The 24,467-nt window shown below is 45.6% G+C and overlaps 1 protein-coding gene across 1 annotated transcript in view; it reads right to left on the bottom strand.

Annotated features, from left to right (window-relative positions):
- si:ch211-210p4.6 (malignant fibrous histiocytoma-amplified sequence 1) overlaps positions 1-24,215 on the bottom strand; it is a 104,880-nt gene extending 80,665 nt beyond the window's left edge. Inside the window, exons 1-4 of the mRNA XM_068046745.1 lie at positions 24,191-24,215; positions 11,898-12,780; positions 7,597-7,891; positions 6,659-6,845 (exon numbers count right to left, since the gene is read on the bottom strand). Of these exons, the coding sequence (XP_067902846.1) occupies positions 6,659-6,845; positions 7,597-7,891; positions 11,898-12,780; positions 24,191-24,206 (1,381 nt within the window). The 5' untranslated portion in view covers positions 24,207-24,215. The remainder of the gene's footprint in view (positions 1-6,658; positions 6,846-7,596; positions 7,892-11,897; positions 12,781-24,190) is intronic.
- Between the last annotated feature and the right edge of the window lie 252 nt (positions 24,216-24,467).

Here is a 24,467-nt window from a genome sequence, read left to right as displayed (position 1 = left end):
GAAGGAGCGGGTGTACCAGCCAGTGGATCATATCAAATGTTAGCAGGTGATAAGTACAGTCTCAGCTCTCAGCATAAAGTTGTATAATATGTGCGTTTGTGAATAGGGAGGATGATGACAATGAGGACTTTAATCGGGCTGACTTGGCAGGTAAGGCCAGTAAGTACCATGACAATGGTTACATTCCTTGGGATGACCATCCCCCGAACCCCTAATCGAGCCTTCAGCCCCCACCCTGGCCTTACCTATGGCCCATTAATAACTGGGGAGCCAGAGGGTTCCATGACTAAGTTTATGGTAGAGTGACATAAAAAGACTATGTTTTAGTGAAATTTCAAGTGAGTAAAAACAAGTTACTGTGTCTTTTGATTTGAATGTGTGAATGTGGGAAGCTTCCATGAATGAAATTAATGTCCTTGGGATGTGCAGCTTGTGTTCTGTAGAACTGACAGTCATTAACTCTTTGTTGTCTGGCCTTATTGATGAAAGCATGAGTCTGTTACTTTTTCTATTTTTACATATGTATATTTTGTGGGAACCTATTTTGGTTGTGAATTAGTTGAACCTGTGTGTTCCTTGGCATCGGGACAAGGAATTTGACAGAGATTTGGTATTTTGAATTCATAACCCATTACAGGAATCAATTTTCTAAGTTGTTTGGAATTGAATGAGTGTGAAAAGTGATTGTTGAGTGCATTCATTTCAATTTAAGATTGTGCACCCAGGAATGGGATATAAAATTGAATTATATTTTAAGTTAAAGTTTATTTTTTATTTTAAAAGTTGGTTTTGCAACTGTGAAAAGGCAATGAACAATTTTCTAAGAGATAAGCTTCAGCCTTGAAGGTCTGAAGATGTCTGGCAAAAATCCAATTTGAAGTTTAAAACACTGCTTTAATTGGAGTTCCAGTTTAAAATCTGTTCTAGTTTTTTTGGAGTTTCAATTAAAGACATGTTTTACTGACTGTTTTAAGTAGCAAATGTCAGGAATTGGATATTGGTTTAAGGGAGAGAAGGATAAACAAAGGAAATATAGGAAAGATTCTGTCTGTTTAAAGTTTGTTTAAGAAGCTGGTGTTAAATCTTTTGTTTTAAGAATGTTAAATAACTTTTTCTTTAGTTTTTGGTTTTATTACAGTCATTTGAAAAGGTGCCTGAAGAAAGAACAAGAAAAATGACGTAATTTACCATCCTTAAAAAAAAGCACGTGCTATTCTTTTCTGTGTGTAGTTCATAAGTATTATAAGTTAATAAGTCTGAATTAAGTTTATACTATTAAGGTTAACTGACCTGTTGAGGAAACTGGAAATTTCATTTGTGGTCACAATGAACTTTCAAGTTTATTATGTCAAGTTTTGGGGGAGTCTTTAATTCCGGACATAAGACTCGCTCATATAACATTGGCAGTTTTGATTTTTAAATATTTATTGCAGTGAATTGGAATTTGGAATCATTTTTGTTATATAAAAAAAAATCCTTCGAATAGAAACCTCTTTCAAAAGATGTTAAAAGTTTGGAAACAATTGGAGTTTAATGTAAAATGCTGTCTTTCCTGATGGAGATGCTTTCCTTTGAAGTTAATAATGTTACTAATGATTTTGTTGTTTTCAAACCCTAAGCATGCCAAAAGAATTGAAAAAAAAAAGTTTAAAATGAAGTGCACTTCTTTTCGATCAGAAAAAAAGTTACGTAAAGTGAGGCAGCTGAGAATGTTTTGCTCCGCCCCCTTGGAGACAAGCAAAGAAATTAACCCTGCTGCAGCTATCGTTTTCCCATTTAATCCACCACACAAATTTTGCATTGCTGAGAGTAAAATTTATATATATTGGACATTATTAAATTTTAAATTGACAGATATAATCGCACAAATTAACCCATTGGGCTCAGGGGCAGAGCCACAATGGATTCTTTGTTTTTTTTTAAAGCAGGTGACGGTAGATTCCAAGGCCACATGAGAACTGAGGCCACAACAAGAGATCCAGCAGCTTTAAGAATTTAAGAACTTAATTACAGACATCAAATGTCACAGCATCTTTATCAATGAGACGATGTGCTGGAGAAGGAGAGAGAGTTGCAAGCACTTCTGTCTTTAATGTAAAAAAATGCAATACCAACAAGTCTGGACATAAGAGATTGGAATTGATAAATAAAATGTAATTGATATGAGTGGTTATTTAAAGCACTCAAAGGGAAATTTATCTGACATTTAAGAGGACGATCAAAGTTTTAGAAAAAGACCAAAACCAGTCTAAGTGGTTTACTGTGTTGGACATTAGCAATGAGTTCTGGTCCAAACCACTGACACAGGAGTGTCAATATAAATTTGTGTTTACGTTCCAGGGACAGCAATACACCTGGACGTGTCTCCCCCAGAGATTTCATAATAGTCCGTAGATATTCAACCAGCGGTTGGCACAGAGTAAGGAGGAGCTCCTTTCACTCCTCTAGAAGGTTGGAGTGAAAGTTAAGCCTAAAAAGGCACATATAATGAAGGAAAAGGTTTCCTATTTGGGAATAGTAATAACACTGGGAAAACATGAGATAGAGCAGATGCAAGTACAGACAATCCTCAAACTCCCCCTACCACAAGATATTAAGGCTCTGAGATTATTTTTGGGCCTCGTTGAGTATCGCAGGAACCATGTTGATGGATTTGCCTTAAAGGCAGCCCCTTTATATAATCTCCTGAAAAAGAACTACTACATGCCTGGCGGACAATTTAATCTACCAGGGTGAACCTCATGAGTGTCAGGTTTTGACAGCAAAGGCCCTCAAGGGACCTTTTGTGTCAAAATCATTGGAGGTGTGTACAAGGGAAGGAGCCAGTAATCAAACCAGCAATCAAAATTTTTGTTGATCGTTCCTCTACAGGGGAGGACGGGATTAGGCAGACAGGATGTGGATTACATGTACAGGAGGATGGAAGTCCCAGACTCAGGGACGAATTGCGCTGGGTCTTTCTTGTAAACGCTACTATCGGACAATGGGTATGTGTCGAATACCCAAAAGGGACCCACCAGGGGGCCCGCAAGTTCCCTGTATGGCAGTGTATTTGTGGAAACCAATCGTTATGTGTTAAACCACACAATGATAGGGGCTAATGGCTCTATTGTGTTGGGGAAAATAAAAAAAGGACAGTTCCTATTCCAGGTCGTATGATTAAACGAGCAAGAAGCAGCAACCCTCATGGTTACCCCCACATCCGAATTATTGACGAGTAGGGTTACCACCCCGCAGCCACAAGTGACTGATCTCCCTTGCCCTGCGGCACAGTGGCGCAGTGGTTAGCACCGCAGCCTCACAGCTCCAGCGACCCAGGTTCAATTCCGGGTACTGCCTGTGTGGAGTTTGCAAGTTCTCCCTGTGTCTGCGTGGGTTTCCTCCGGGTGCTCCGGTTTCCTCCCACCACCAAAAGACTTGCAGGTTGATAGGTAAATTGGCCATTATAAATTGACCCTAGTATAGGTAGGTGGTAGGGAAATATAGGAGGATGTGGTAGGAATATGGAATTAGTGTAGGATTAGTATAAATGGGTGGTTAATGGTCGGCACAGACTCGGTGGGCCGAAGGGCCTGTTTCAGTGCTGTATCTCTAAATCTAAAAAAAATCTAAAAACTGCAGGACCAGAAAATGGACTTGTGATAATAAAAACTAATAAAATTGTATATGATAATATACAGCATGAGTTGGTACCGGTAATATTGAATATCTCAGACATCCAGCTACCTGACTGGCACCTTGAGAATATCTGGGCGTTGTACAAGGTGTTACTGCAACAATTGCTGGGACAAGAATTTGGTGACGAGGGAAAAATAAAGGGAAAGTGACATAAATGTAGTTTAGTGAATGATGCAGCCACACTCTTTAAAATTGTAACAGGACTTGACAGGGTAGATGCAGGAAGGATGTTCCCGATGGTGGGGGAATCCAGAACCAGGGGTCATAGTCTAAGGATACGGGGTAAACCTTTCAGGACTCAGATGAGGAGAAATTTCTTCACCCAGAGATTGGTGAGCCTGTGGAATTCGCTACCACAGAAAGCAGTTGAGGCCAAAACATTGTATGTTTTCAAGAAGGAGTTAGATACAGCTCTTGGGTCTAAAAGAATCAAAGGGATTGGGGCGAAAGCTGGAACAGGTTACTGAGTTGGATGATCAGCCATGATCATAATGAATGGTGGAGCAAGCTCGAAGGGCCGAATGGCCTACTCCTGCTCCTATTTTCTATGTTTCTATAGATTTGGAAAGTGTGAACCAGAAGGTTAGAACTCTCAGCCAGCTAATATAGGATATTTTGAAAAAGGAACAAAGGGCACAGAGTGGTGTAGCTAAAGTAGAACAGGATTTGACGAACACAGTGACAGGACTGGTGAGAGTACGGGAAGGTCATGCTCATACTATTAATGATATCATAGAAAAGGGAAAGGAGGTCCACGACATTTCAAATAATGAAAGTGTTTGTAGTACGTATGGTTTGTGGATGTTAAAACAAACTTGGGAAAATTTGAGACAAATTGATGCGGGACAGGTGCCAATTTGGATAAATGACACCCAGTTGGAGGACTTGCCTAGTCACATAAATGATAAAATTACCAAGTGCCAACTCAGAAAACTTGTTAAGGTATGGAAAGGTCAGGAGTGTGTAAATACGAGATCTATGAGTATTTGAGTAGTATTGTAATTCCAAGAGATAAGTTAGGGATGCAATTATACAAAGTAGAAAATATAGGGGTGATAAGGGGAAAGGATTACATAAAATACCATGATATTTTACCCTATGTTGTGGAAATTGGAAAAGATGTAGTTGGAACAACATTGTCTGAGTGTAGTCTGGAAAACCAGGTGATCATATGTCCTCATCCTATATATAAAACAGCAGAGTCAAAATGTGGATTTAATGCCACTGTAAATTGCACCATGGAAACTAGGAAAGCATTGTCAGGGCTAACCCATGTGGTCTATATGGGAAAAGGGAGACATTGCTTAACCACCACGGCGGAGGAGTACCAGTATGGACATAACCAGACTTGTCCGGTGAGCAACAGTACGTTTTGTTTCAACCCACAAATACCAACCCAAGTAGGGAAGATGGAATTGGTAGACATACATAAACGAAAGACAGAAATGATAACTGTGACAGAAAGTATTAAGGAGGACATGGTAAATTACCTCCGGGAACATGAATATACTATTCAGCCATTCCCCTACGCTTGGGTAAAGAGAGACAGCAGCTAGAAGTCATTGCTGTAGTGCACTACAATCTGGAACAACAGTCGAAGAAGCTACAAGATGAGATTGACGAGATAAATAATTCTACCTGGTGGGAGGACTTATGGAACTGGGGGTCAGACGTGCAGATACACCCCTGGTTTAGAATTATCTCCCATGTCCAGATAGTGCTTTTGGGTATCATGGTGTTATATGTGACCTACTTAATTTGGAAACATAAGAAATTGATTAAGCAATGTGAGAGGATGTATGAACACAGGTTGGACAGCTACCTTAAAGGCAATAGATATTTAAACTGAAATTGCGACTGTGTTATGTTTGCACAAGTGATTGATTTTATGTAATAGTGATGATTAAATTGTGCTTTCTTTAACATTACACTGTTTATGCTTTTGCTTTGAAAATGAAATTGTAATTGTACAAGTGTACTACCTAAGAGACATAAGAGTGTGATCCCTTGGGCATAGCCCTGCAGGATCAAAGGGGGGACTGTAGACCCAGTAAAAACACATACAGTAAAAACATACAAGAACTTAGTTGAAACAAAGAGCTAGTTACACATAATTACACAGTGTGTTGAAACATAGGGGGAGTTGGGTAGAAAAGGGAACAGTAAAAATGCTAGCAGGCTCAGTATCCTTGCACGTACCAGATAAATGTGTTGCCATGGACACGAGATATGATGAGACTCACAGTAGACAATGGGAAACTGTAAAGAAATGAACCAGGTTCTCACTGAGCCATATAAGGAAATATCATTATGTAATTATACCAGACCCCCATGAGTAAGTAAGAGGGGAGGGTCTTGGAAACAAGATTTAACCCCTGACTGAAACTGAGGAAGGCACGAGAACCCCGGGGAAGAACACTCGAGTAGATACCCTGAGCCAAGGGCTCAGAGAACCGAAGAGCAGCCGCAAGTCCGAGACTGATCAACTCGTGCCTTAATGGGTAGTATACTGTGCAAGTAGTGAGAGATTGTACTTGTCCATTTAGTGTGTGAATAAAATATATACCTTTCACCAATCGGATTCCATGGATTCTTTAAGAGTAAGTGCAGATTAGGCACAACACAGAAGAACGAGAGAAAAGGCAGAAACTGTTTAGTGTGCTCCATTTAGAACAGAGATGACGAGGATTGAGAGTCTTTGGAATTCTCTATCCCAGAGGGCTGTGGATACTCAGTCATTGAGTATATTCAGGACAGAGAGCGATAGATTTTTGGATACTACGGGGATTAAGGGATTTGGGGATTGGGCAGGAAGCAGGAAGGTGCAATTGAGGTAGAAGATCAGCCATGATCATACTGAATGGCAGAACTGGCTCAAGGGGCCGAATGGCCTACTCCTGCTCTTATTTCTTATCTTCTGATGATCTATTGCAGCCCGCCATGTAAAACTGGACTCACCATTGTGTAAAATGATTCTTACCGTGTACTGGAACTTCCTGTGTTTCAATCAGTTGTGTAATGGCTTTTTCCACTGTTTTGTAAATGACTGGAAGTTTCCGGATTGCATTTGGGAAAATATCCTTATTCCGAACTGATTCCAGAATCTGCAGCCAAGCCTTGATTATGGTATCGTATCGAGTGCAGTCGACAGGAATAAGATCTAAAACCTGCAGTGCAAAGGTCAGCCAGTTCAATTCAACCTTGTTCAAACTCTCAAACAGTGATTTACATCTGAGAAGGAGGGGAGGAGGGAGGGAGGGAGGGAATGAGGGCGGGGGAAAGGGATGGAGGGAGGGAGGGTACATTTATAGGGAACAGCAGCATAGTCTCTGCATTGCTGGACTAGTAAACCAGAGGTTGTGAGTTCAAATCCCACCCGAGAAAGTAGACAGTTCAATAAATGTGGTAATTTGTACAAGGACAATAAAAATGACTGTTGTTGGATTGTTGTAACCTCAGTCTATCCTTACAAGGCAAATGGCTGAGGTGATAAAGATAGACTGTGGCACTTTGTAGTTCGCACTCCCCAGACTCTGGGATATGATGTATCCTTGGAAGATAGGATACCCGCTGAGGCGGAGGTGGGGCCTGGGACCAATGTAAAATAAAGAGCGCCAATTGTTGTTTTAATAAGATCACCCCTTCTTGCTGCCCTGATGGTGACAATGCCAGAGAAGACCCTGAAATAACCCTACCACCACCTGTCCTGTGCCAGTCTGTCTGCCCTCATCCCCCAAACTCCGATGGAGTCAGTGCCAATGGTCACAATCCACTGTAACCATGGATTTTTAGTTCTGGCCTATTTCACATTGTATGCATGTGAAACAAAAGTTTTCCAAACAAGGCAGTGCCCCTTTAAATAGTCACTGAATGCAATGTGAACCCTGTCCTGCTTTACACAGCTGCTTTCATCTTCACCTTTAACGTGTACTTGGTTAAATCGTACAGTTTATTCACTTGATCGCTGTATAATTCACACTGTGATTTCTTCTTTAGCTTCTCCAGACGCTGATTCAAGTTCTCCTCTCTCTCAGTCAGCATCTCCTTGATCTTCTCCTCAATATCTTTCTTCTTCCTCTGGACCTCGTCCTTATCGCACAGGTCTACGTGACTCCCAATAGGAAGTACAATGGAATCTGGGACGCGCATGAAAACATTGTTGATCCAAAAACTAACCAGGTCCTTGAAGGAATCCTTGTCATCTATCTCATACCTGCAGAAGAATAACCAGCATCATTTAAAGACAAAACAAAGCAAGGAATGAACTGACCATACAACTTAGCAAGCTTGCTTCTTCCACATACTCTATCACAGGCTCTGCCCTGCAACATTAATCTCCAGTCAGGGCTATAATCCCCATAGGGTAAACAAGGAAACCTCTAGAATATTCATCCAACCTCACAGCTCCATTATCCAACTCCTCCACAATCAACATTCATATCCTTGTTGTTGCCCAGACCCCAGCAGTTTGATATGCTGAGGATTTTTTTATTTGTTTCATGGGATGTGAGCGTCACTGGCCAGGCCAAATTCTATTGCCCATCCCTAATTGCCCTTGAGAAGGTGGTGGTGAGCTGCCTTCTTGAACCGCTGCAGTCCATGCGGGGTAGGAACACCCACAGTGCTGTTAGGAAGGGAGTTACAGGATTTTGTCCCAGCGACAGTGAAGGATCAGCAATATAGTTCTAAGTCAGGATGGTGCATGACTTGGAGGGGAACTTGCAGCTAGTGGTGTTCCCACACGTCTGCTTCTCTTGCCCTTCTAGGTGGTAGAGATCGCGGGTTTGGAAGGTGATGTCGAAGGAGCCTTGTTGCGTTGCTGCAGTGCATCTTGTAGATGGTACACACTGCTGCCACTGTGCGCCGGTGGAGGGAGTGAATGCTTAAGGTGGATGGGGTGAATGTTTGTGGATGGGGTGCCAATCAAGCGGGTTGCTTTGTCCTGGATGGTGTTGAGCTTCTTGAGTGTTGTTGGAGCTGCACCCATCCAGGTAAGTGGAGAGTATTCCATCACACTCCTGACTTGTGCCTTGTAGATGGTGGACAGGCTTTGGGGGGTCAGGAGGTGAGTTACTCGCCAGAGGATTCCTAGCCTCTGACCTGCTCTTGTAGCCATGGTATTTATATGGCTACTCCCATTCAGTTTCTGCTCAATGGTAACCCCCAGGATGTTGATAGTGGGGGATTCAGCGATCATAATGCCATTGAATGTCAAGGGGAGATGGTTAGATTCTCTCTTGTTGGAGATGGTCATTGCCTGGCATTTGTGTGGCGTGAATGTTACTTGCCACTTATCAGCCCAAGCCTGGATATTGTCCCGGTCTTGCTGCATTTCTACACGGACTGCTTCAGTTTCTGAGGAGTCACGAATGGTGCTGAACATTGTGCAATCATCCGTGAACATCCCCACTTCTGACCTTATGATTGAAGGAAGGTCATTGATGAAGCAGCTGAAGATAGTTGGGCCTAGGACACTACCCTGAGGAACTCCACATTGCAGACTACTCCAGTTCAGTGTCTGCTCAATGGTAACCCACCCCACCCCCCACCCCCAGGATGTTGATAGTGGGCGATTCAGCAATGGTAATGCTATTGAATGTCAAGGGGAGATGGTTAGATTCTCTCTTGTTGGAGAATGTTACTTGCCACGTATTAGCCCAAGCCTGGATATTGTCCAGGTCTTGCTGCATCTGAACACAGACTGCTTCAGTATCTGAGAAGTCGCGAATGGTACGGAACGTTGTGCAATCATCAGCGAACATCCCCACTTCTGACCTTATGATCCTTATGATTGAAGGAAGGTCATTGATGAAGCAGCTGAAGATGGTTGGGCCTGGGACACTACCCTGAGGAACTCCTGCAGTGATGTCCTGGGATTGAGATGTTTGGCCTCCAACAACCACAAACATCTTCCTTTGTGCTAGGTATGACTCCAACCAGCGGAGAGTTTTCCCCCTGATTCCCATTGACTCCAGTTTTGCTCGGGCTCTTTGATGCCATACTCGGTCAAATGCTGCCTTGATGTCAAGGGCAGTCACTCTCACCTCACATCTTGAGTTCAGCTTTTTGTCCACATTTGGACCAAGGCTGTAATGAGGTCAGGAGCTGAGTGGCCCTGGTGGAACCCAAACTGAGCGTCACTGAGCAGGTTATTGCTGAGCAAATGCCGCTTGATAGCACTGTTGATGACACCTTCCATCACTTTGCTGATGATTGAGAGTAGACTGATGGGGCGGTAATTGGCTGGGTTGGATTTGTCCTGCTTTTTGTGGATAAGTCATTCCTCAGCAATTTTCCACACTGTCAGGTTGATGCCAGTGTTGTAGCTGTACTGGAACAGCTTGGCTAGACGCGTGGCTAGATCTGGAGCACAGGTCTTCAGTACTATTGCCAGAATGTTGTCGGGCCCATAGCCTTTGCAGCATCCAGTGCCTTCAGCGGTTTCTTGATATCACGTGGAGTGAATCAGATTGGCTGAACACTGGCATCTGTGATGATGGCCTTATCTTTTGCACTGATGTGCTGGGCTCCCCCATCATTGAGGATGGAGATCCTTGTGGAGCCACCTCCTCCTGTTAGTTGTTTAATTATCCACCACCATTCACAACTGGATGTGGCAGGATTGCAGAGCTTAAATCTGATCCGTTGGTTATGGGATCACTCAGCTCTGTCTATCGCATGTTGCTTACGCAATTTGGCACGCAAGTAGTCCTGTGTTGTAGCTTCACCAGGTTGACACCTCATTTTGAGGTATGCCTGGTGCTGCTCCTGGCATGCCCTCCTGCACTTTTCATTGAACCAGGGTTGGTCTCCTGGCTTGATGGTAATGGTAGAGTGGGGGATATGCCGGGCCATGAGGTCACAGATTGTGGTTGAATACAATTCTGCTACTGCTGATGGCCCACAGCGCCTCATGGATGCCCAGTTTTGAGCTGCCAGATCTGTTCTGAATCTATCACATTTAGTACGGAGGTAGTGATACACAAAACGATGAATGGTGTCCTCAGTGTGAAGACAGGACTTCTTTGATCTTCTGAGACTACTGGGATCAAAGGGGTAAATTTTTCACACAAAGAATAGTGGGTATCTGGAATGAGCTGTCTGAGGAGGTGGTGGAGGCAGGAACAGTAGCAACATTTAAGAGGCATCTGGACAGGTACTTGAATGAGCAAGGCATAGAGGGATATGGAATTAATGCAGACAGGTGGGATTAGTATAGATAGACATTATGGTCGGCATGGACATGGTGGGCCGAAGGGCCTGTTTCTATGCTATATGACTCTTTGACTCTATGACTACGACTATCCCTGTGACCTCTAATATCATTCCCAGCCTGAGATTTATCCAGATTCCTTCTGACGAGTTTAGTCAATTCAGTATCAGCTGTTATTGAGTGGCAGTAAATTGTCTGAAAGTTAACTTCTCAGGGGCAAATTATTCTCCTGTCACAAAAGTACTTTTGAATGAGGGCCAGGGTCCAACTTTTGGGTAAGAGTTTAGATTGAATACACAGGAATCACACTTGTTTAAAACTGAATGAAACCATTACTAATAACAGGCAGGCATGGGATTATGAAATGTGGTTATTGAAACTTGTACATATCACATCACACTTCACTGGACATTGGAACATTAACACTGAAGCACTGGGACACAGAGACTAACACTGGGACCTGGCTGTCAAAAGTATGAAGAGCACACAGAGTGAAAAGGATTGAAATAGGATTTGCTCATCTTAGAGAAGGGGAAAGAAGAAGAGGAAGTCAATGAGAGATGGAGGGAGAGCGAAAGCAAAGCAAGACTGGGAGTGGAGAAAATATTGAAGATAGGAAGAAAGGAAGGGAATGAGAAGTGAAGGAGGGAATTGAGCAAGGAGATAGGGAGAGAAATGAGAGAGAGAGAGAGAAAAGGGATGAGAGAGGGAGATAAGGAGAGGGAATAAAGGCTGGGGGGGGGGGGTCACTGAATACTGAGCAGCGGCAGGAGATTTAGCCGATCTGCTCCCCTCCCCAGCTCAGAGATTCAGAGAATGAAGCTGCAGTGCTCCTGGTATTTGAGGTTTGATGTCATGTAGCCAGGTGTATTCTCTCAGTCAGACACTGGGCTGCTTGAAAATAGCTTTTATAAAAGAATTATTGTGATTAAATATAAAGTATTACTTGGAGCAGATCAGGTATGTGGTGACCTGTTAACTTGCTCACTCCAGCCTGTCAGCTCACCTGTGCAAGTCAATAACTAATATAACCAGGGCTTGGGGTGTGAGAAAGACATGGTGAGTTAGATAATATTCCAGATGTCCAGCAAAATCCCAGCACAAGAAGGAGAAATCTTCGATTTGGAACTCATTGATCTCAATCCCAATTGTTCTGTCTTTCTCTGCAATTGTCACCAGTTTGCCTTTGTTCAAACTTTTACACAGGGTTGACTTTCCGGCCATGGAGGCTCCGAGAAACATGGTCTTTATCCGCTTGTCCTCCTGGCACTCGCTGCTCTGCAGTTGTTTGAAATAACTGCGGATCTGCTGCAATCCTCCCGCACAAACCTCATCCGGAGGCTCCCTCAGAGGGTTCGCCCGAACACTGAACTTCCTTAAAGATCCACCGTGAAACAGCCCGGACGGCAGTTCACACACTTTATTATTCTCAATATAAAACTCCTCCAGTCTTGCCAGTTGAGTAATGGTTTCTGGAATGTTCTTGATGATGTTGTGAGACAGGTTGAGGTACTGCAGCTCCTTGCAGCAGCTCAGATCTGCTGGGACGTCAGTCAGGCGGTTGTTGTTGAGTTTAAGATGTTTGAGGAGAGGGAGTTTGGGGAAAAGCCCCTCACTCAGCTGCTGGATTTTATTCTGGTTTAAGTGCAGTTTCTCCAGCTTTTGCAGGGAGACGATCTCGGGGGGGAAATCGGTCAGTTCATTCTTCGACAGGATGAGTGTCTTCAGATTGGACAATGTTGAAAGGCCAGTGACATTCTTCAGCCTGTTGCGGTCTAAATTGAGGTGATGAATGTGCGGCTCCTGCAAGAGATCATTGGGTAAAAGTTTGAGCCGCCCCCGGGACAGGTCAACCTCTCGGCCCGAGACATCAGTTGATTGTTTCCGCTCTGAGAAACAAATAGAGAGACAGTTTCAAACAACTCATCTGAACAAAGAGCCATTTCATTCTGCAATTTCTTGCCAATATATTTCCCAGCATTTCCTGGCCCCCAGTTTATTTTAATGATATTTATGAAATGTTGGTTAATTATACTGGCAAAAAGATCTGGAGGGTTCTGTTGGCTTTCCCAGCTGGACACTCCATCCTCACCAGCTTTACTATCCATTAACCAGAATCAGCTGGCTGTAAATATCTCAATGACCCTCTTCAGATGAAAGGTCACTGACCTGAAACGTTAACTCTGCTTCTCTCTCCACAGATGCTGCCAGACCTGCTGAGTATTTCCAGCACTTTGTGTTTTTATTTCAGATTTCCAGCATTTGCAGTATTTTGCTTTTGTATTGATTGGAGATGTGTGACCAGTGGTGTTCCACAGGGATCCGTGCTTGGACCACTGTTGTCTGTGATATACATAAATGATTTGGAGGAAAGTATAGGTGGTCTGATTAGCAAGTTTGCAGACGACACTAAGATTGGTGGAGTAGCAGATAGTGAAGGGGACTGTCAGAGAATACAGCAGAATATAGATAGATTGGAGAGTTGGGCAGAGAAATGGCAGATGGAGTTCAATCAGGGCAAATGCGAGGTGATGCATTTTAGAAGATCCAATTCAAGAGTGAACTATACAGTAAATGGAAAAGTCCTGGGGAAAATTGATGTACAGAGAGATTTGAGTGTTCAGGTCCATTGTTCCCTGAAGGTGGCAACGCAGGTCAATAGAGTGGTCAAGAAGACATACGGCATGCTTTCCTTCATCGGACGGGGTATTGAGTACAAGAGTTGGTAGGTCATGTTACAGTTGTATAGGACTTTGGTTCGGCCACATTTGGAATACTGCGTGCAGTTCTGGTCGCCACATTACCAAAAGGATGTGGATGCTTTGGAGAGGGTGCAGAGGAGGTTCACCAGGATGTTGCCTGGTATGGAGGACGCTAGCTATGAAGAGAGGTTGAGTAGATTAGGATTATTTTCATTAGAAAGATGGAGGTTGAGGGGGGACCTGATTGAGGTGTACAAAATCATGAGAGGTATAGACAGGGTGGATAGCAAGAAGCTTTTTCCCAGAGTGGGGGATTCAATTACAAGGGGTCACGAGTTCAAAGTGAGAGGGGAAAAGTTTAGGGAGGATATGCGTGGAAAGTTCTTTACGCAGAGGGTGGTGGGTGCCTGGAATGCGTTGCCAGTGGAGGTGGTAGATGCGGGCACGATAGTGTCTTTTAAGATGTATCTAGACAGATACATGAATGGGCAGGAAGTAAAGAGATACAGACCGTTAGAAAATAGGTGACATGTTTAGGTAGAGGATCTGGATCGGCGCAGGCTTGGAGGGCCGAAGGGCCTGTTCCTGTGCTGTAATATTCTTTGTTCTTTGTTCTCTTAGTTCTTTAATTATCCTCCAATGCTCACTTTACAACCAGCAGCAAATGGGGAAAATTCAGTCCATATTCTTTTACAAAGATAGAAACTAGAAACCATTCACATCAGAGGAGGCTGTTCCCTGACTGCGTTAAAGTTAAATCACTCGTGAGGGCTAATTTAGCAGTGTCATCTTCCCATTCACTCAAGGTATGAATGGGAGAATCTTGAACAGCCGCCATCCAAAAGGAAACACAAGGAAATAAGAGAAAAATGAGAGAAAAAACTAAACTAGCAAAGAAAAAAGAATAAAATGGGACAGAGGTTATGGCTAAAGATTGTTGAACTCAATATTGAGTCCAGAAGGCTGTAGACAGCCTAATCGAAAGATGAGGTGCTGTTCCTCAAGCTTGTATTGAGCTTTTTTGGAACCCTGCAGCAGGACAAGGACAGAGATGACAGCGTGGGAGCAAGCTGGAGAATTAAAATGGCAGGTCCCCAGAAGCTCGGGCATACCTGCGGAATGAATGCAGGTGTTCATCAAAGCGGTCACCCAATCGGCATTTAGTCTGCCAATGTAGAGGAGACCACATTGCAAGCAGCAAATATAGTATATAAATACAAATAAATCACTGCTTCACCTGGAAGGAGTCAAAGAGTTATGCAGCACAGAAACAGGCCCTTTGGCCCATCGTGTCTCTGCCAGCCATCAAGCCTATCTATTCTAATCCCATTTTCCAGCACTTGGCCCGTCGCCCTGTATGCTATGGCTTTTCAAGTGCTCATTTAAATACTTCTTAAATGTTGTGAGGGTTCCTGCCTCTACCACCCCTTCAGGCAGTGTTCCAGATTCCAACCACCCTCTGGGTGAAAATTTTTTTCCTCAAATCCCCTCTAAACCTTGTATCCCTTGCCTTAAATCTATGCCCCCTGGTTATTGACCCCCCCCCCCACCAAGGGAAAAAGATTCTTCCTATCAATGCCCCTCATAATTTTGTATACCTCAATCAGGTCTCACTCAGCCGCCTATGCTCTAAGGAAAACAGCCTTAGCCTATCCAGTCTCTCTTCATAGCTGAAATGCTCCAGCCCAGGCAACATCCTGGTGAATCTCCTCTGCACCCTCTCCAGTGCAATCACATCCTTTCTATAGTGTGGTGACCAGAACTGTACACAGTACTCCAGCTGTGGCCTAACTAGCATTTTATACAGCTCCATCATAACCTCCCTGTTCTTATATTCTATGCCTCGGCTAATAAAGGCAAGTATCCCATATGCCTTCCTAACCACCTTATCTACCTGTGCTGCTGCCTTCAGTGATCTATGGACAAGTGCACCAAGGTCCCTCTGACCCTCTGTACTTCCTAGGGTCCTACCATCCAATGTGTATTTCCTTGCCTTGTTAGTCCTCCCAAAAGGCATCACCTCACACTTCTCAGGATTAAATTCCATTTGCCACTGCTCCGCCCATCTTACCAGCCCATCTATATCCTCCTGTAATCTAAGGCATTCCTCCTCACTATTTATGACACCGCCAATTTTCGTGTCATCTGCGAACTTACTTATCATACCTCCTATATTCACATCTAAATCATTAAGGTACACTACAAACAACAAGGGTCCCAGCACCGATCCCTGCGGTACACCACAGGCAAGTAACATTTGCGCCACACAAGTGACAGGCAATGACCATCTCCAATAAGAGAGAATCGAACCATCTCCCCTTGACATTCAATGGCATTACCATCACTGAATCCCCCACTATCAACATCCTAGGGGCTAACATTGACCAGAAACTGAACTGGAATAGCCATATAAATACTGTGGCTACAAAAGCAGGTCAGAGGCCAGGAATCCCGAGGCGGGTAACTCACCTCCTGACTCCCCAAAGCCTGTCCACCATCTGCAAGGCACACGTCAGGAGTGTGATGGAATACTCTCCACTTGCCTGGATGGGTGCAGCTCCAACAACACTCAAGAAGCTCGACACCATCCAGGACAAAGCAGCCCACTTGAACAAAGAACAAAGAACAGTACAGCACAGGAACAGGCCATTCGGCTCTCCAAGCCTGCGCCGATCTTGATGCCTGCCTAAACTAAACCCTTCTGCACTTCCGGGGACCATATCCCTCTATTCCCTTCCTATTCATGTATTTGGCACCCCATCTACAAACATTCACTCCCTCCACCACCGATGCACAGTGGCAGCAGTGTGTACCATCTACAAGATGCACTGCAGCAATGCACCAAGGCTCCTTAGACAGCACATTCCAAACCAGTGACCTCTACCAACTAGAAGGACAAGGGCATCAAATACATGGGAACATGACCACCTGCAAGTTCCCCTCCAAGTCACACACCATCCTGACTTGGAACTATATCGCTGTTCCTTCACTGTCGCTGGGTCAAAATCCTGGAACTCCCTTTCTAACAGCACTGTGGGTGTACCTACCCCAAATGGACTGCAGCGGTTCAAGAAGGCAGCTCACCACCACCTTCTCAAGGGCAATTAGGGATGGGCAATAAATGCTGGCCTGGCCAGTGACGCCTACATCCCATGAATGAATAAAAAAAAACTTGTCACAGGCTTCCAATCGCAAAAACAACCCTCGACCATCACCCTCTGCCTCCTGCCACTAAGCCAATTTTGGATCCAATTTGCCAAATTGCACTGGATCCCATGGGCTCTTACCTTCTTGACCAATCTCCCATGCGGGACCTAATCAAAAGCCTTACTGAAGCCCATGTAGACTACATCAACTGCTTTACCATCATCTACACACCTAGTCACCTCCTCGATCTCCTTCTGACAAAGCCATGCTGACTATCCCTGATTATTCCCTGCCTCTCCAAGTGGAGATTAATCCTGTTCCTGAGAGTTTTTTCCAATATTTTCCCTACCACTGATGTTAGACTCAATAGCCTGTAATTACCTGGTTTATCCCTGCTACCCTTCTTGAATAATGGTACCACATTCGCTGTCCTCCAGCCCTCTGGTACCTCTCCTGTGTCCAGAGAGGATTTGAAAATTTGTGTCAGAGCACCTGCAATCTCCTCCCTTGCCTCACATAATAATCTGGGATACATCTCATCTGGGCCTGGGGATATATCCACTTTTAAGCCCACTAAAACCACTAATATCTCCTCCCTTTCAATGCTAATATGTTCAAGTATATCACAATCCCCCTCCCTGTTCTCTACACCTACATCCTTCTCCATAGTGAAAACAGATGAAAAGTGATCATTTAAAACCTCACCTATGTCCTCCGGCTCCACACATAGATTGCCACTTTGGTCCCTAATGGGCCCTACTCTTTCCCTGGTTATCCTCTTGCCCTTAATATACTTATAAAACGTCTTGGGATTTTCCTTTATCTTGCCCACCAGTGTTTTTTCATGTCCCCTCTTCGTTCCCCTAATTACTTTTTTAAGTACCCCCTCTTTCTATACACTTTCTATACTCCTCTAGGGCCTCCGCTGTTTTCAGCACTCCGAATCTGCCATAAGCCTTCTTTTTTTCTTTATCCAATCCTCTATATCCCTTGACATCCAGGATTCCCTGGACTTGTTGGTCCTACCTTTCACCTTTATGGGAACATGTTGGCCCTAAACTCTCACTATTTCCTCTTTGAATGACTCCCACTGGTCTGATGTAGACTTTCCTACAAGTAGCTGCTCCCAGTCCACTTTGGCCAGATTGTGTTTTTATCATATTGAAATAGGCCTTCCCCCAATTCAGTACCTTTATTTCTGGTCCATCTTTGTCCTTTTCCATAGCTACCTTAAATCTTACAGAGTTATGGTCACTATCCCCGAAATGCTCCCCCACTGTCACTTCTACCACTTGTCTGGCTTCATTCCCTGGGATTAGGTCTAGTACCACCCCTTCTCTTGTAGGACTATCTACGTACTGGCTCAAAAAGCTCTCCTGTATGCACTTTAAGAATTCCTCCCCCTTTAAGCCTTTTGCACTAAGACTACCCCAGTTAATATTGGGGAAGTTGAAATCCCCTACTATTATTACCCTATGACTTTTACACCTCTCTGAGATTTGCCTACATATCTGCTCCCCTATCTCTCCCTGACTGTTTGGGTGCCTGTAGTACACTCCCAGCCAAGTGATAGCCCCCTTTTTGTTTTTAAGTTCTACCCATATGGCCTCATTTGAGGAACCTTCTAAGACATCATCCCTCCTTACTGCAGTGATTGACTCCTTGATCAACAGTGCAATACCACCTCCTCTTTTATCCTCTCCCCTGTCTCACCTGTAGATTCTATACCTTGGAATATTGAGCTGTCAGTCCTGCCCCTCCCTCAACCATGTCTCTGTGTTAGCAATAATATCATATTCCCATGTGTTAATCAATGCCCTCAATTCATCTGCCTTACTAGTAAGACTCCTTGCATTAAAATAGATGCAATCCAGCCTTGCATTATTTGCTTGTGCCTTAACAGGTCTATATTTGCTCTGCCTTCCAGACTGACTCAGTTTCTCTTCTATATTTGACTGTGCATCACCCCCTACTGTACCTCCACTCTGTATCCCATCCCCCTGCCAAATTAGCTTAACACCCCCCAACAGCACGAGCAAACCTCCCAGCGAGGATGGAAACATAGAAAATAGGAGCAGGAGTAGACCATTCGGCCCTTTGAGTCTGCTCCACCATTCATTATGATCATGGCTGATCATCCAACTCAGTAGCCTGTTCCCACTTTCGCTCCATATCCTTTGATCCCTTTAGACCCAAGAGTTATATCTAGCTCCTTCTTGAAAACCTACAATGTTTTGGCCTCAACTGCTTTCTGTGGTAGCGAATTCCACAGGCTCACCACTCTCTGGGTGAAGAAATTTCTCCTCATCTCAGTCCTGAAAGGTTTACCCTGTATCCTTAGACTATGACCCCTGGTTCTGGACTCCCCCACCATCGGAAACATCCTTCCTGCATCTACCCTGTTAAGTCCTGTTAGAATTTTATAGGTTTCTATGAGATCCCCCCTCACTCTTCTGAACTCTGGCAAATATAATCCTAACCGACTCAATCTCTCCTCATCTGTCAGTCCCGCCATCCCAGGAATCAGTCTGGTAAACCTTTGCTGCATTCCCTCTATAGCAAGAACATCCTTCCTTAGATAAGGAGACCAAAACTGCACACAATATTCCAGGTGTGGCCTCACCAAGGCCCTGTATAATTGCAGCAAGACATCCCTGCTCCTGTACTCGAATCCTCTCACTATGAAGGCCAACATACCATTTGCCTTTTTTACCGCCTGTTGCACCTGCATGCTTACCTTCAGTGACTGGTGTATGAGAACACCCAGGTCTCGCTGCATATTCCCCTCTCTCAGTTTATAGCTGTTCAGATAATAATCTACCTTCCTGTTTTTGCTGCCAAAGTGGATAACCTCACATTTATCCACATTATACTGCATCTGCCATGCATTTGCCCACTTACTCAACTTGTCCAAATCACTCTGAAGCCTCTCTACATCCTCCTCACAACTCACCCCCCCACCCAGTTTTGTGTCATCTGCAAATTTGGAGATATTACATTTAGTTCCCTCATCTAAATCATCAATATATATTGTGAATAGCTGGGGTCCTAGCACCGATCCCTGCGGTACCCCACTAGTCACTGCCTGCCATTCAGAAAAAGACCCATTTATCCCTATTCTTTGTTTCCTGTCTGCCAAACAATTTTCTATCTATCGCAATACACGACCCCCAATCCCATGCGCTTTAATTTTACATGCTAATCTCTTATGTGGGACTTTGTCGAAAGCCTTCTGAAAGTCCAAATAAACCACATCCACTGGCTCCAACTCATCAACTCTACTAGTTACATCCTCGAAGAATTCTAGTAGATTTGTCAAGCATGATTTCCCTTTTGTAAATCCATGCTGACTCTGCCCGATTCTACCACTGTTCTCCAAGTGCTCTGCTATAAAATCTTTGATAATGGACTCTAGAATTTTCTCCACTACCGACGTCAGGCTGACTGGTCTATAATTCCCTGTTTTCTCTATACCTCCCTTTTTAAATAGTGGGATTACATTAGCTACCCTCCAGTCTGTAAGAACTGTTCCAGAGTCTATAGAATCTTGGAAGATGGCCACCAATGCATCCACAATTTCTGGGGCCACTTCCTTAAGTACTCTGGGATGCAGACCATCAGGCCCTGGGGATTTATCGGCCTTCAATCCCAATTTCCCCAACACCATTTCTCTACTAATACTAATCTCCTTCAGTTCCTCTCTCTCACTAAGCCCTGTGTTCCCCAACATTTCTGGTATGATATTTGTGTCCTCCTTTGTGAAGACAGAACCAAAGTATGCATTTAGTTGGTCAGCCATTTCTTTATTCCCCATAATAAATTCCCCTGTTTCTGACTGTAAGGGACCTACATTTGTCTTCACCAACCTTTTTCTCTTCACATACCTATAGAAATTTTTACAGTCAGTTTTTATGTTCCCCACAAGCTTACTCTTGTACTCTATTTCCCCTTCTTAATCAATCCTTTGGTACTCCGTTGCTGAATTCTAAACTGCTCCCAATCCTCAGGTCTGTTGTTGTTTCTGGCAAATCTATGTGCCGTTCCGGTTCAGGTGCAACCCGTGTTTGTGGCCTTGGCCGGTGAGAAGGAAGAAGGTAAAAGGGGAGGTGTCACACCTCCTGCATTTGCATGGAAAGGTGCTGTGGGAAAGGAAAGGGATTTTGGGGTGACCAAGGAGTGGACCAGGGTGTCATGAAGGGACGGTCCCTTTGGAATGCTGAAAGGAAGATGTGTTTGGTGGCGGCATCACGCTGGAGGTGGTGGAAATGGCAGAGGATGATCTGTTGAATATGGAGGTTGCTGGGGTGGGAAGTGAGGACAAGGGAAACCCAATCCTAGTTCTGGGAGGGAGGGATAGGGTGAGGGCAGAAGTGCGGGAAATGGGATGGTCACAGTTGAGGGCCCTGTCAAGCCTGGTGGGGAGAAATCCGTGATTGAGGAAAATGGAAGACATATCAGAAGCATTGATGCAGAAGGTAGCATCATCAGAACAGATACGCAGAGATGGAGAAACTGGGAGAATGGAATGGAATCCTTACAGGAGGCAGGGTGTGAAGAAGTGTAGTCCAGGTTGTTGTGGGAGTCCGTGGGCTTATTGTAAATATTTGTAGACAGCCTATCCCCAGAAATGGAAACAGAGAAGTCAAGAAGGGAAGGGAAGTGTCAGAGATGGACCATGTAAAGGTGAGAGAAGGGTGGAAATTGGAAGCAAAGTTGATAAAGTTTTCCAGTTCGGGGCGGGAGCAGGGAACGGCACCAATACAGTCATCAATGTACCGGAAAAAGAGTTGGGGGAGGGGGCCTGACTAGGACTGGAACAAGGAATGTTTGACATATCCCACAAAAAGATAGGCATAACTAAGACCCATGCGGGTATCCATAGCAACACCTTTTTCTTGGAGGAAGTGAGTGGAGTTGAAGGAGAAGTTGTTCAATGTGAAAACAAGTTCAGCCAGGCAGAGGAGGGTGGTGGTGGATGGGGATTGATTGGGCCTCTGTTCAAGGAAGAAGTGGAGAGCCCTCAAACTGTCCTGGTGGGGGGTGGAAGTGTAGAGAGATTGGACGTCCATAGTGAAGAGGAGGTGGTTGGTGCCAGGAAACTGGAAATTGTCAAAATGACGTAGGGTGTCTGAAGAGTCACGGATGTAGGTGGGAAGAGACTGGACAAGGAGACAAAATAGAGTTGAGATAGGAGGAAGTTCAGTGGGGCAGGAGCAGGCTGACACAATGGGTCTGCCGGGATAGTCCTGTTTGTGGATTTTGGGAAGGAGGTCGAAGCGGGCTGTCCGGGGTTGGGGAACTTTGGAGACCAGGGTTATTGCTCTTGTGAAGCACCTTGGGAGGTTTTATTACATTAAAGATGCTACATAAACACAAGTTGTTGTTAATGTCCACATTTATAATGGAAATGGCCTACGTAAACTTGTCATGCTGTAATACTTCCTCCCAGCAGTGGTGGCACTGTAGTGCTTCAGTTCTTCAGCCCAAACTGCAGAGAACTCTCTGCCTCTGCCGGTCCTGCTTCCTAACTGCAGGAGCAATATTTCTACTGAAAGGCATGATAAGAATGTGGAACAGATTTGTGGTACAGTTAATGCAATATGAAACCTTAATGGGTTCCAAAAAGGAATTAGACAGCAAATGGGATTCCAGGTTCTTAGTTTCAGCTCCTCACCATCATTCACCCTTGTCTGTTTCTGTTCAGACAGTAGACGGTGCTTATCCACAGAAAATAAGCACCTTTGCTCCCGGTTTCCCATGGCTTTGTCCTGTCACTCCCTGCTCTAACTCCCCAAGCCCAGACTCCCCCTGCCCTGTCTCCTTGCCACCCCCCCCCCCAATCTGTCTCCCCCACTCTGTCTCCCCTGCCCTCCGATACTCTGTCTCCCCCCGCTCTATCTCCCCTTCCCTGTCTCCCCCTGCCCTGTCTCCCTGCCTTCCGATAATCTGTCTCCCCCTGCTCTATCTCCCCTTCCCTGTCTCCCCCTGCCCTGTCTCCCTGCCTTCCGATAATCTGTCTCCCCCTGCTCTATCTCCCCTTCCCTGTCTCCCCGCCTCCCCCACTCAGTCTCCCCTGCCCTGTCTCCTTGCCACCCCCCCCAATCTGTCTCCCCCACTCTGTCTCCCTGCCTTCCGATACTCTGTCTCCCCCCGCTCTATCTCCCCTTCCCTGTCTCCCCCTGCCCTGTCTCCCTGCCTTCCGATAATCTCTCCCCCTGCTCTATCTCCCCTGCCCTGTCTCCCCGCCTCCCCCACTCAGTCTCCCCTGCCCTGTCTCCCCCCCACCTTCCCCCGCTCTCTCTCCCCTGCCCTGTCTCCCCCCCACCTTTCCCCGCTCTCTCTCCCCTGCCCTGTCTTCTCCCCACCTTACCCCGCTCTCTCTCCCCTGCCCTGTCTTCTCCCCACCTTACCCCGCTCTCTCTCCCCTGCCCTGTCTTCTCCCCACCTTACCCCGCTCTATCTCCCCTTGCCCTGTCTCCCCTGCCCTGTCACCCTGCCTCCCCCACTCAGTCTCCCCTGCCCTGTCTCCCCCCCCCCCACCTTTCCCAGCTCTATCTCCCCCTGCCCTGTCTCCCCCCCACCTTTCCCCGCTCTATCTCCCCCTGCCCTGTCTCCCCTGCCCTGTCTCCCCGCCTCCCCCACTCAGTCTCCCCTGCCCTGTCTCCCCCCCCCCCACCTTACACTGCTCTATCTCCCCCTGCCCTGTCTTCTCCCCACCTTTCCCCGCTCTCTCACCCCTGCCCTGTCTCCCCCACTCAGTCTCCCCTGCCCAGTCTCCCTCCACCCTCTGACCCTCTCTCTGTTCTGTCTCCCCCATACTCCCAGTATCCCCCCACTCTGTCTCTCCTGTAGACCCCCTGAAATAATCGTTGCATCACATTCCACTTTCTCCAGAGTTCTCTCTCCTGACAAACAGTAGTTTGACAGAGTCACCAATTTGATGGTTTTCTTTGTATCAAAGCAATCAGAAAGCGAGTGTGGGGGCAGGAGAATGGGTTTGTGTCTTCCCATATAAACGAGACAGTGGACAATCTGAAGAGAGGGACAGGCCAGACCCTGAGACAAATGCAGAGACAGTGGGGCCACAAGCAGACAGGCTGGTGAAGGGGAGAGGCTGTGAGGCTGAAGGACTCAGACTGCCCTCCAGTTTGAGGGCAATGTCACTGTCCACAAGTCCTGTCGCTGCAAATCGATGCAGCGATCCCGCTGAGCTGAGCTCCCGGCCCAGGGGCTGCACTCACTGAGCCGTGTGGACAGGAGACCGTCCCCGGACACACACCCGGGAGCCGGGACTGGATCATCGGGGCGGGAAGAACCCAGAATGCAGGAAATGAATGGAGAGGAAGAGAAAGGAACGGGAGAGGGGCAGAGGGAGAGGAGGAGAGGGGCAGAGGAGGAGAGGGAGCAGGAGAGGGAGAGGGATAGGAAGAGGAGAAGCTGATTTACTGACCTGCTGTCCCTGCCATTCTCTCATGAAAAGAGAAACGAAAGTGAAAGTGTTCTTGACGTGGCAAAAGAGCCCAGAGGGCAAATGTATCAGAGAGAGAGGGAAATGCCCCCAGAGGGTAAACGTATCAGAGAGAGAGGGATCTGCCCCCAGAGGGTAAATGTATCAGTGAGAGAGGGATCTGCCCCCAGAGGGTAAATGTATCAGAGAGAGAGGGATCTGCCCCCAGAGGGTAAATGTATCAGTGAGAGAGGGATCTGCCCCCAGAGGGTAAATGTAT

Source organism: Heterodontus francisci, chromosome 14 (assembly GCF_036365525.1).
Source record: "Heterodontus francisci isolate sHetFra1 chromosome 14, sHetFra1.hap1, whole genome shotgun sequence".
In the NCBI taxonomy this organism is placed as follows: Eukaryota; Metazoa; Chordata; class Chondrichthyes; order Heterodontiformes; family Heterodontidae; genus Heterodontus; species Heterodontus francisci.
Note: the sequence above shows the minus strand (reverse complement) of the source record. Positions and strands in the feature narration are given on the sequence as shown.